Consider the following 13164-nt stretch of genomic DNA (forward strand, 5'->3'; position numbering starts at 1 on the left):
TAAAAAATGTTGTCGATAACAATGAGTGTGTATTTAATTTATAATGAAATGGACAAATTAAAGTAATTTCATGGTTCATTCTTACTTTGGGGAAGATTTTTTCCAATTAATTATACTCAAAAAATTTCATATATAAAAAAAAAAAAAATGAATGATATTGTTCTGAATAAGAATAATATTACATTAACAAAGACTTTATATGAAGTTATCTATACAAAGTAATGTGATATTACGCTTATATTGCTAACACATTACTTTGTAGGAAGGTCTTTTAGACTATGTAAAGTTTGTGTAAGTTCAGTATTATTCTAAAAATAAATAGATTATATAGGTTGTTGGACGATGGAATAAATAGACAAACCCTAATGGCATGTGCAATAATAATCAACATATCTTTATAAAAAGGACGCGTATTAGGTAATACATCAGTTCCAATTTTTGACCATATCTTTATAGAAAGAAAATAAAATGTCATTGGCAGAGAAGAATAAGTTAATGGACAATTTGACAATGGGAATGGAAATTTTTTGTCATGTACAATGCTGTCAAGAAACGGATTAGAGCAGTTGAAAAGTTTGTAAAAGGCGCATGATAATAGAGAAAAGCTGGATTCCTTTGAATTTATTGAGTAATTAATGAGAAAATACATACAGATGTGCAAATTATTCTTATAATATCACATATAACAAAATATCTTTCTTGAATTTAGTTTTCACACGCAACAATAGACGCTGAAATGATTTGCCATTGATGCTGACTTGGGTTGCCAACAAAGACTTTGGCTGCTGATTGTACAAATCTTTTTCTTTGATCCACTCAAACTCATACACCCCTTCAAGCTTAATTGCCTAGGATATAAGTTTGCTTCTTAAGAATTCAAAATGTTCAGCTGTAAGAGGCTTGGAAAAGATTGACATAATCTTTACTGGATTCCGGCAAAATATTGTTGTCGACAGCTTTTCCGTTTCCACCGTTATATAAATCAGACAACAATCTATTTAATGGTGTCGTTGATGATGATAGATTCACTGTTGGCGATGGCCAACATTATTATTGTCAGTGACTCAACGGTGACATGCGACCGTTTTATTCTATTAGTATTATTTAAATAATTTTAATATTTACAAAAATATATTTTTTTCTTTTGAAAAGTTTGGGTTATTGCAGTTGCAGATAAAACCCGTGGGAGGTATGTGATTAATTTTGGTTTAATAGTGCAGAGTTCTCCCTACTTCTAATATTGTCCTCTCTCCTTCCAAGTTCCAACCCAGCTAAACAGGGTTTAGTTTTAAAATAGCCCTCATAATCCCTTTAATGCAATCCAATCCCGAGAACCAAACATACTCTATGCGCCAAAAAAAAAAAAAAAATTGAAAAAAAAAAAAAAACAACTTTATTTCATTATCATTAATAATATAGACATTAGCATCTACATAAAACAACTAAGAAGATCATTATTATAGACATTGAATTGTAGTCCAGTGCTATTGGAAGGTTTAGAAGCACCACTATTTTGACATAAATTAAATATGACACAATTTATGAGCTATTATATCAAGGATTTTGGGTGGTTGAAATTCAATATAACTTGCATAATTAATGTATTTTGAAAATACTGTAATTAAGATGTAATCTTAACTATTCAAATATTTTAATCTAAGGACTCAAAAAGAGTAATACTACACTTATAAAAACTCTATACAAAGTCTTTCATACAAAGTGACGTGTGAAAATATGATTGAATGAATTAATATAAAAATCAACTTAATAAATACATATTAAATGATAGTGAATTATTTTTATATTAATTCATCAAAATGTTGAATAATCTTTTATTCTAAATACGGAATTGACAAACTAAAGGGATCAAAAATAATTAAAGAAAAAACAAGAAAGTTACCTCCAGCCATTGATGCTCTCAATCACACTCACTATTTTCTCTCGCGTTCTGGCTCTTCTAAGCTCTCAGAACACTCAATATAATAATGTATTTTGTTTGAGTTGAGTGTATGAGTCTAAGGACCAAAATCTCAATTTATAGCCAAAGCTCCCATCAAGCTTCAATGGCCAAAATTAATGGCTGCCATAACTCTAGTTATAATAGTTGCAAAAATTGAAAAGAAATTGAAACAAACTGTGGACCATTAATTCAATAAACTGATTTAATACAAAATCAGTTTTCACTTTTACGTTACATATTTCACAAATCATACTTTTATAGTGAATTGATTACTTAAATGTCAAAACTTAAAAGTATATAAATACACCAAGTTTAAACATATTCATTTAGCTACCTTTTAATTGAATGTTTTACATATAATTACCATAGGACATTATGTTAATCTTAATTAATGTCAGTATCTATCTAGGGACGTTAAACTTCTCAACAGCCTGCCAGAAAGAAAAAAGAAAGCTATTAGGAGTGAATATTAATTAAAAATGTTTTTAAAATGTTAATATAAATCATAATGTTTTTAATATGCACCAGATTAGGTTTTAATGGGGATCCCCATCCCCATTTGAGACTGAATTGGGCAATTCCATGATGGGGCCGTGGATAGAAATCCCATACTTATTTGGTGATAGAGATGAAGATAGTGATTCCGCCCCAACCGTCATCCCTAATTTTCACCCTATCATATTCTTTAATATGACCCCATTAATAATAAATACTTCGTTAAAAAATGTTAATATGTGTTTTGGGATTTGAGTTGTGAGGGACGAATTTAATTAAAATGTAATACTATACTAACAAACCCTTCTTTCTAACTTTTTTTAACAAATCTGACGTGTTAGCTCGTATTGGGTCTTGTCTATCCAACAATGAGTCTTGTCTGATCAATTACGAGATGCCACATTGCGTTTGTAAGAGAAAGTTATGAGAAGTGTTTATCAACCTATCTTTATTTTTAACTAAACAAATTCTGAATATGGGTGGTCCAAACCTTGGCAAGAATATAGGATATGTATTAAAAAAATCTTTTATTTGAAGAATTGTGAAAAAAAAATTACGAGAATTAAGATAATTTTGAGAGAAAAATCTAGAACCACTGTTAACTGAATTACCAGAACTGTTGAATACAGATCTGAGCGAGATTACAAATAACTGTTTTTTACACAATTACAATAAAGTCCAACTACTTCTGAAACTTAACTTTTTGTTCTTTTTCAAATGTGCATTGATTATCCAGAAGACAAAACAGGCACAAGAATGAGGTCATCCTCATTGGGACGGCTTGTTATGGAGTTGAGAATACAGGGACAGGTGTCCTTCCTTTAGGAATGGGCGTCCCTAATTTTCTAGAAGTCATCCTCCTTGGAGCAACTTGTTCTGGAGTTGGGACGGACGTCCCTCTTCATAGGGACGGGTGTCCCTTGCTTCTGCTACATTTTGCTCAAAAGCATTGAATGGATCTTTAGCATTGTAAGACAATATTATCGCTGTTACTGTTAATATATCAACTCTTCATTAACAAACTCTATCATAATAGGGTCAATAATGCTAAACATGCAAAATTGGGATCCTAACTTTATATCCTCAATGATATGACAAGTTATCTGATAGCACCATCTTGATTTTAGCATAATGACATAAGTAAATAATTTCTATATAATCAATCTAGTGTTGACACATAAATTATCACGTCATTTAGCATACAAAATTAGGATCTCAACTTTGTATGTGTAGTATTACTATAATTTTATATAGTTGATGGGTGTTCAATTAATGTCCATCCATTTTATCACGTAGATGAAATTTTAACGATCATTTTGAACCTATTATTGTTATTGGTAAAAGATATATTTTTTAACCTGTTATTGTTATTGGTAAAAGATTTATTTTTTACCACATTACTTTGTATGGAGATCTTTGTAAGTATAGTATTATTAAAAAATATATACATGTTGCCGGACATCAGTCACATAAACTTGATAAATTATTAAAAACTTATTTATTAGTAACACCACCCCACTATAAAAAAAAAAAAAAATAATAAAATAAAATAGTGCCATTATAACCTTCGAATTGGAGCCAAGGGTAGAATCATTCAGATTCGTCAACATTAAACACTTAATTCATCTTTTTGCTATCAATTATAGTACTTAGCCATGAGACGGAGAGCATTTTTCTTGTGCATGGTAATACCTGGTAGAACATCGAAATCTAAGCCTTCCTTCTTCATCCCAGTCACAGTTTCCCAATCAAACTTGTAAAGAAGATTAGCAAGTGCAAGGTCCACAATCGCAATTCCCATAGATAAACCTGGACAAATTCTTCGACCAGCTCCGAATGGTATTAGCTCAAAGTGTTGCCCTTTAAAGTCAATCGAACTCCCTATGAATCTCTCTGGACAAATTTCATCTGGATTCTCCCAAGCTTCAGGGTCCCTTCCTATAGCCCATGTATTCACAAGAACGAGTGTTTTAGCCGGTATTTCATACCCCTCTATGATGCACTTTTCAATTGTTTCTCTTGGGATTAAAAAGGGAACTGTTGGTTGCAGTCTCATTGTCTCTTTCACTACGGATTTAAGATAAGGAAGATTCTGGACATCATCTTCATCTACAAAACCTTTGTTTCCAATTGCAGACCTAATTTCTTCTTGAACTTTCTTCATTATTCTAGGATTTTTCATCAGGTAGGTCATAGCCCAAACCACGGTAGCTGCACTGGTGTCTGTGCCAGCAACAAATACATTCTGCAACAAAGAAAAAGAAAATAACTAAATGAATGAAAAATATAAATTGTATTTTGAAGCTAATTAAAATATACAGTATATATGAAAACTAATTAAAATTGAGAAATTTTGCTTTATGAACGAGAAATATAAATACCATGAGCACTGCTTTGATGTGATTCGAAGTGAGGTCAATTTTAAATCCACGCTCTTTTCGTACTTGCAGTAGAACATCAATTATATCCTCTTGAACATTTTTAGGTTTGTTGGGATCTAAGTGCTCCTCGATGAGCTCTTGGTAAAACTTGTCAAATTCCTTAAAGTTGTTATCGAGACGACGTATCATTCCTGTGAGTTTGTCAACCCAGCCAATGAAAGGAAAATAATCTGTAAAAAAGAAGCTTACAAACAAGGCTTGAGTTTCCTTAAGTAGAGCATGAAATCTACTTCTTTCAATTCCTTCTTCCTCGTACCTCTTTCCAAAACCAACTCTGCAAGTAAAGGTACTTGTAAGAGACATCATGTGTTCACTCAAGTTGACTGGTCTAGAAGCAACAATAGCTTTAGATATCTTTTCCATCATACGAGAAACTTCATCTTCTCGAATGGGACGAAATTGTTGCACTCTGTTTGAGTTGAGGAGATGAACAACACATATTTTTCTCATCTCTCTCCAGTAATCATTGTAGGGTGCAAATGCTAAGTCTAAGCCATTGTAAGATAATGTTTGCTGACCAAGTAAGGCAGGTCTACTACAACATACCAGATCCTGTGTCTTCATGACCTCTTTAGCCATTTTTGCTGATGAAACTAATATGGTTGGCACCTAACCAAGACGCAAGGAGATGAGGGGGCCATACTTTTGAGAGAGTTTCCACACTTTCTTAGGGTTTGAACCATCAAACTGGTGCAAATTGCCGAGTAAGGGAAGACCCCGAGGGGCCGGTGGCAAACGAATACTTTTGGGGGTTTTTTTTCTTTGGAGAAGAAACAAGAGGAAGATAGGAAGAAAGAGAAGGATGATTAGCAATTCCATTGTGTTGTATGTTTCAATCACACAGCAAATGCAAAACCAGAACCTCAATAAATAGACTTCAGAGTTGATCAACAATTAGACTTTAATGTATTTCATCAACATTAAAAGCTGTTAAGTCAAATTATTTCAATCTTACTATTGGTGTTTTATATTTTTATCAATAAAAAATTGTTATCAAATTCAATGTATCTATATTAATATAAAATATTAGTACAATTATTTCAATGTGTGAATTTTAATATGTTTTAATTTGTGGAATAAACTTTATCAAATAGTTATAATATCATGCTTCTACTACTGTTTCAAGTTATTAATGTGTAAATTAAAACCCTTCCAGAAAAAAAATATTTACATATGTTTGGCCAAAAGGGCTTCAATTTTCATTCAAATGGAGCAATAGCTGGACAGGCTCCTTTGGTTTAGCCACGTCTCTTAAAATCACCATCTCCAGGCTTCAACTCAAATTATTTACGAAAAATTTTCAGTATAATAAAGGAGTTGTCATCTGACTACGAGATTAATTAATGATTATGATCATTAAATATTTATTATTTATACATTAATTAATTTCAAATCAACTCGTTGCCTTCGGATTTGCCACCACGTGGTGATATACTTGCCAACTTCAATATTGAGCGGACAGCATACAAATAATAATGTGTTTTACGTAATGGAAAATAAAGGGCTAATATCATCCAAAACAAAGGGCCCAATCTAACTTTTTTTTTTTGTTTTTTTGTTGGTGTCAAACCAAACGAAATGTAGTATTAGGTAATGCATCAGTTCCAATTTTTTACCTTATCTTTATAGAAAGACAATAAAATTTCATTGGAAGAGAAGAATAAATTATTATACACTTTGACAATGGGAATGGAAATTTTTTGTCATGTTCAATGCTGTCAAGAAACGGATTAAAGCCGTGGAAAATTAGCTAAAAAATGATTCCTTTGATTTTATCGCATAATTAAGGATAAGGTATATAGAGATGTGCAAAATATTTCTAGATTTTAGCTTTGACACGCAACAATAGACGCTAGTCGGATAAGAGAATTTAATGCTGATCTAATAGGCAAAGCTGAAATGCTTTGTCATTGATACTGACTTGGATTGCTTACAAAGACTTGGGCTGCTGATTGTACAATACTAATTCTTATATTCACTCACACCCCTTCAAGCTTAATTGCCTAGGATATAAATTAAGTTTGCTTCTTAAGAATTCAATTGTTCAACTGTAAGAGGCTTGGAAAAGGTTGACAGAATCTTTACTGTATTTTCCGGCAAAATGTATTTGTTGCCGGCAGCTTCTCCATTTCCATCGTTATATAAATCAGACGACAATCTATGGAGTCGATAGTGATGCTAGACTCATTATTGGCGATGACCAGTATTATTGTTGTCGGCAGCTCAACGGTGATACGCCGACCGTTTTGTTCTACTAATATTATTTTAATAATTTTAATATTTATAAAAATATTTTTTGACAATTTTTGCGTTTAAAAGTTTGGGTTGTCGCAGATGAAACGGGTGGGGGGTATGTGATTAATTTCCTTTTATCACTATAATTAAAATGTGATCTCAACCATTCAAATACTATCATTTCCTTTTATCTATGTGCTCGTTGGACTTTCTCTGGGCTTTGTTATTTCCTTTTGAGCCGGGTTGTTTTGTTCCTCTTACAAAATGTGGCTATTACAGATACGGTTATATCTTTATCGAAAGAATCCTTTCTGTGATAAAAGTATATTTGTTATTTAACATCCAATTTTGTTTTTCATACGTGTCAGTAGGATATAGGATAATATACCATTTATGTTTCTTAAACTTTAAGAAAAATATACCATGATTTTTTAGAACGTTTATTAGTTTTCATGTCTAAGAAATGGGACTTCTTCAGTCCATTAGTGGAAATGAAAGCAACTCATCAACAAATTACGCCTGTATCTTTGCGAGTGCAAAAGTGGTTACCGAGGGAACCCCTACCTCTCCAATGGTTGCCAAGGTACTTTTCTCTAGATGAATTAAATTGCATTTTAATTCTAAATCTAAATCGTTTTTCTAAAGTGATAAACTTTCTTTCAATGGATTTTCAAGACATTAATGAATGCGAGTATCTGGAACTTCATAACTGCACACATACATGTGTCAACGAAATAGGGAGTTATAAATGTGAGTGCCCCAAGGGCTACCACTGGAACGGAAGAGGTGATAGAAAAGGTTGTGAACCCAATCAATTTCCAGTCGTCAAGGTCTCTACTGGTAAGTTTCTGTACTGTATTACCATACACAGAAGATGCATTATTATGATAACTGATGCAATAGTTATGTATGTTGTATTACATGCTATAATTCATGTGTATTCAAGACTTCTTTTGTAGAAATTACTTTGAAGTAAAGTAGTGGTTAAGTTAAGCATATTAATTATTTTCTGATTAGGAAAAAAACTTGTAAGTATTAGATGCACAAAAGAGCATTTACATTATTATTTAATTAATAAAAGTCTCTAAAAAAATTACTGATAATTAATTTTCTTAAAAAGTAGTAATCTTTATATGTTTTATCCTAATTTTTTTTCTCTACCAAACAATATCTGACTAAAAAGGTATCTAAAATTTTTCAGTTTGTTTCTTAGTACGTCAAAAAGCATTCTCTGAACACTATTGTTCACTCTTTTTTACGCCACCAAATTGGTGAAGCTATTTCATCGGGACATTCCTAAAGCACACGTTAATTGTTAATATATTTCTAGTCAAATAATTTCACCCATATTTTAGGGCATCTATAAAATAAGAAAACTTAAAGCCACTCTTTCCAAAATAGGGTACAGCTACCTTCATTAATAGTTAGAACTAGTATACTTCATTAGTAGTAGTTCATGAACCGGGGAACGCGTTTGCTAGAATTTCCAAATGGCCGCTTTGTTATGTGACAATCAGAAGTAAATAATTAGTTCCTCAGAAGATGCTAATATCTTCCCATATTTGAAAACTGAAACTTAATGATTACGAAGCCATTAAGGCAAGTATAGAGATAAAAGTATAAATAGATAATATTACAGCCCACTTCAATTGTATTTCTCGTTTATCATCTCAATATTATGGTATAACAGTTTCGAATGCTTTAAATGTAGGTGTTGGCATACTTTCTATAGTTCTGCTTGTGAGTATCTCTTGGCTCTACTTGGTGATGAAGAAAAGAAAGCTCATCAAAATGAAAGAGAAGTTTTTTCAACAAAATGGTTGTCTTTTGCAACAGCAACTCTCCAAACGAAATGGGTCTTCTGATACTGCAAAAATCTACACTGCAGAAGAACTCAAGAAGGCTACCGGTAACTATGTTGAAGATAGAATCATTGGCTGAGGACGCTTTGGCACAGTATTTAAGGGAATAAAAAAGTCCAAAATAACATATCAAAGCCAGACTAACAATTTGTAAATGAGGTAGTTGTGCTCTCACAAATCAACCATAGAAATGTGGTCAGACTTTTGTGTTGTTGTTTAGAGACTGAAGTCCCTTTACTAGTTTATGAATTTATCAATAATGGTACCCTCTTTGAACATATTCATGATAAAGACAAGGTGTAGATGCAAAAAATCTATCGTCATGAAAATAGGGTCTGATCCCGTGAGGTTGAGGCCACTGACAATCTGCTATATTCATGATAAAGACAAGGTGTAGATGCAAAAAATCTATCGTCATGAAAATAGGGTATGATCCCGTGAGGTTGAGGCCACTGACAATCCGCTAGACTTGCACACATGAAAGGGCAAGCATGAAGCTTTCGGAAAACACCAGGGTGGTGTCTGCCATAGGCACTCTGATGCTCAAGTCAGTCAGGCTGAAAGAAATTATTTGATAAGAATTAAGCAGATGAAGAATTACTAGGAGTCTTGTCAGAAGCTAGGACTACGGCGGAGGCGTCGGGTTCTTGGGAACAAGAACTTTAGGAGCAAATAGATGGTTTTGAGTAGTGTAGATTGACTATGGGAGATTGCATGTCTAATGAGAAGGCAAATATCTGTTTTTATAGTGAACCCAAGGGGTTGGAATCCTAGTAGGACATTGAGTCCTCTTTTTTGGGAGATAATCTCTATCAAGAAAGAAATATGATTTTTGACCTTATCAGATTAAGTTTAATAGTTTAAATAAGGTTTGGAATCTTAGTAGGACACTAAGTCCTATTTTGGGAGATAATCCCTATCATGAAAGAGATATAATTTATTGACCTTATCAGATCAAGTTTGATCGTTTGAGTAAGATTTGGAATCTTAGTAGAAGAGGAAATAGAATGGGATTCTGATTTCCTATTTATAGACTGTTGTAAGCTAGTGGGTTGAAACCCAGTTTAGCTTAACTTATAGGATAGCCCAACTCATAGAGTGGGTAGTTCACAAGGTGATTTTAAGCGTAGGCCCAATCGAGATTGGGTTAAAGCCTTGGGCCGTGATATGTTTATTTCGTTATTGGGCCTCGTCAAGCCCAAGATGATTTTTGGCCTTAACAGTTAGCCCCCCACTCTCTAAGTTAAAGAGTATTTAGCTTATAGAGTAGATTTAATCGAATGAGTGCACACTGAGCGGATTAGTGATAGCAACTCGTTAGGTCGGATGGATCGTTGTGTGGATTGGGTCGATGACTTGTCGATTTGAGGTGCAAGTCCTTCAATCGGTCTAGGCTGATTGAATATGTAAATCTATAAATCGGTCTAAGCCGATCGAAGGTGTCTACTTATGAATCGGTCTAGGCCGATCCAAGGTGTAAACTTATGAATCAGTTTGGACCGATCGAAGGTGTAAACTAATGAATCGGACTGAGCCGATCGAAAGTGTAAATTCGTGAATCGGTCTAGGCTGATCGAATGTGTAAACTCATGAATCGGGCTAGGCCAATCGAAGGTGTAAACTCATGAATCGAGCTAGGCCGATCGAGGGTGTAAACTCGTGAATCAGGCTGGGCCCATCGAAGGTGTAAACTCATTAATTAGGCTGGGTCGATTGAAGCTGTAAACTCATGAATCAGGCTGGGCCGATCGAAGGTATAAACTCATGAATCGGGCTGGACCGATCGAGAGTGTAAACTCATGAATCGGGCTTGGCCGATCGAAGGTGTAAACTTATGAGTCGGTCTGGGCCAATCGAAGGTGTATGTCAAGTGGAGTTTGTGATCGAGTTGGCGTGACCGACTTATAGTTGAAACCTTCGAGGGCTATGTGGCCCAGTTGACGTGACCGACTTTGTAGTTGAAAACATTTGATTGAAGCTGGAGCAATGACATGCATGGCATACATGTTTTAAGCAAAGAGTCGAATGAAGAGTCAATATGCATGATGTGCATGTGTACGGACTGAATGAAGAGTAAGCTAAATGGAAAAATGGGCTGCATGTATTTAAGTAATGGGCCAAATAGAGAAAGATTTAACCAAAAAGAGTGGTAGTTAAAAGGAGATAATGACACATACCTTTCCCCTTAAAGTGTTGCCACCCATGCTTGCTGGACCGAGTGGAGAGAGAGTTGTTACTTTCTATGTCAGAGCTGAACCAGTTGAAGTTGAGTGGGCATGTGATTCACTTTTGGGTTGAACCGAATGAGCACATTGATATTGTGATTCAATATTATGGTATAACAGTTTCGAATGCTTTAAATGTAGGTGTTGGCATACTTTCTATAGTTCTGCTTGTGAGTATCTCTTGGCTCTACTTGGTGATGAAGAAAAGAAAGCTCATCAAAATGAAAGAGAAGTTTTTTCAACAAAATGGTTGTCTTTTGCAACAGCAGCTCTCCAAACGAAATGGGTCTTCTGATACTGCAAAAATCTACACTGCAGAAGAACTCAAGAAGGCTACCAGTAACTATGTTGAAGATAGAATCATTGGCCGAGGACGCTTTGGCACAGTATTTAAGGGATTTTTATTAGATAATACCCCAATTGCCATAAAAAAAGTCTAAAATGACAGATCAAAGCCAGACTGAACAATTTGTAAATGAGGTAGTTGTGCTCTCACAAATCAACCATAGAAATGTGGTTAGACTTTTGGGTTGTTGTTTAGAGACTGAAGTCCTTTTACTAGTCCACCAACATACTCTTAGACCACAGCTTCACAGCAAAAGTGTCTGATTTTGGAGCTTCAAAGTGGTTCCAATTGATGAAACTCAATTGTCGACAATGGTACAAGGAACACTTAGGTACTTAGACTCAGAATACTTGCATACTAGTCAACTGACAGAAAAAGGTGATGTCTATAGCTTTGGAGTTGTCCTTATGGAACTAATGACAGGAAAGAAGACACTTTTGTTTGATAGGACTGAGAAGGAGAGAAGTCTGGTTATGTACTTTATAACTTCACTGAAACAGGGCTACTTATTTGAAATTGTTGAGAAGGATAGAGTAAACGATGGGAATAGAGAGCAGGTGAAGGAAGTGTGTGAGATTGCGAAAATGTGCTTAAGAGTCAAAGGGGGTGAGAGGCCTAATGAGAGAACTAGCAATAAAATTAGATGGATTAAGAATAAACACTCGTGGGATGTTAATCCTGAACTGGTACCAGAAGAGACAGAGTACTTGCTTTGTGACACCTCCAACGCTTATCAAAATGGTGATGCCAGAGGTTTAATTGTGCCTGGGTTTGACAGCATCATTGGAGATCACGTACTAGTGGACTTCGGTGATGGGAGGTGATTGTTGCATCATGTTATACTATACCGTAATACTTTATATAAAAGTAATTTTAATGTAGTTATAAAAAATTATATTTCTTACTTAAAATAGTTATAAATAAAAATAAACTATATATTATAATAAATTATATTTTTTCTTAGTTCTGTCTTAAAGAACTTATCCCTATATAGTAATAATTATATTTATATTAAAAAATATATATATTATATTACATTAAAAGTTTACCTTAAAATCATTGAGTATCTTCTATCTACTTCATAAGATATTTTTACTTCTAATTGGGGTTTAATTCTTTCATTTTGGCAACTAAACACAAATTTTTTCTGTCAAATGTTCAAGTATTAACTTCGGGTGGCATGGTTGACTTGCTAGAGGACAAAGGAAACATATCACCTGAAGTCGTCGAAGATGGCATGAGTTGTGTTATGCCCAGGAAAATAAAGGGCTGACGTGGGAAAGTCACGTGAAGGGTGACCTGCTCCCGTCAGAGCAATACGCACACGTCAGACCTGTCAAGCGATATGGAGCTTACACGCGTCCATTTCCCTGCAATAAGTCGTGCGATGTCAGCTTGGGAAAAGGGAAATGGGACGTAAAGCCAGATTACATCCTGACAATCACACCAAACCATGGATTTAGTGATGATTATACGCTTCAGTTTGATATAAAATGAAGAAGACCCCTTCATTAAGGGGATTCGGCCATTTTTCATACAAGGAAATCTCTCTCTCCTGTAATCATTTTTACTTTTTCAACTTATGTAAGTCAGCCCGCAA

General features: G+C 34.2%; 1 protein-coding gene and 1 pseudogene across 1 annotated transcript; one reads left to right on the forward strand and one right to left on the reverse strand.

Moving 5' to 3' along the window:
• Positions 1-4062: 4062 nt before the first annotated feature.
• LOC116138738 (cytochrome P450 83B1-like) lies at positions 4063-5719 on the reverse strand. Its single transcript, XM_031424423.1, has 2 exons — positions 4837-5719; positions 4063-4700 (listed from the first exon to the last, which is right to left on the reverse strand). Exons 1-2 carry the CDS (start codon positions 5473-5475, stop codon positions 4092-4094), a joined length of 1248 nt encoding a protein of 415 aa, XP_031280283.1. The 5' UTR covers positions 5476-5719; the 3' UTR covers positions 4063-4091.
• Positions 5720-7092: 1373 nt separating this feature from the next.
• Positions 7093-12388, forward strand: LOC116138675 (annotated as a pseudogene).
• Positions 12389-13164: the final 776 nt, after the last annotated feature.

This window comes from Pistacia vera, unplaced genomic scaffold (assembly GCF_008641045.1).
Source record: "Pistacia vera cultivar Batoury unplaced genomic scaffold, PisVer_v2 Contig343, whole genome shotgun sequence".
In the NCBI taxonomy this organism is placed as follows: Eukaryota; Viridiplantae; Streptophyta; class Magnoliopsida; order Sapindales; family Anacardiaceae; genus Pistacia; species Pistacia vera.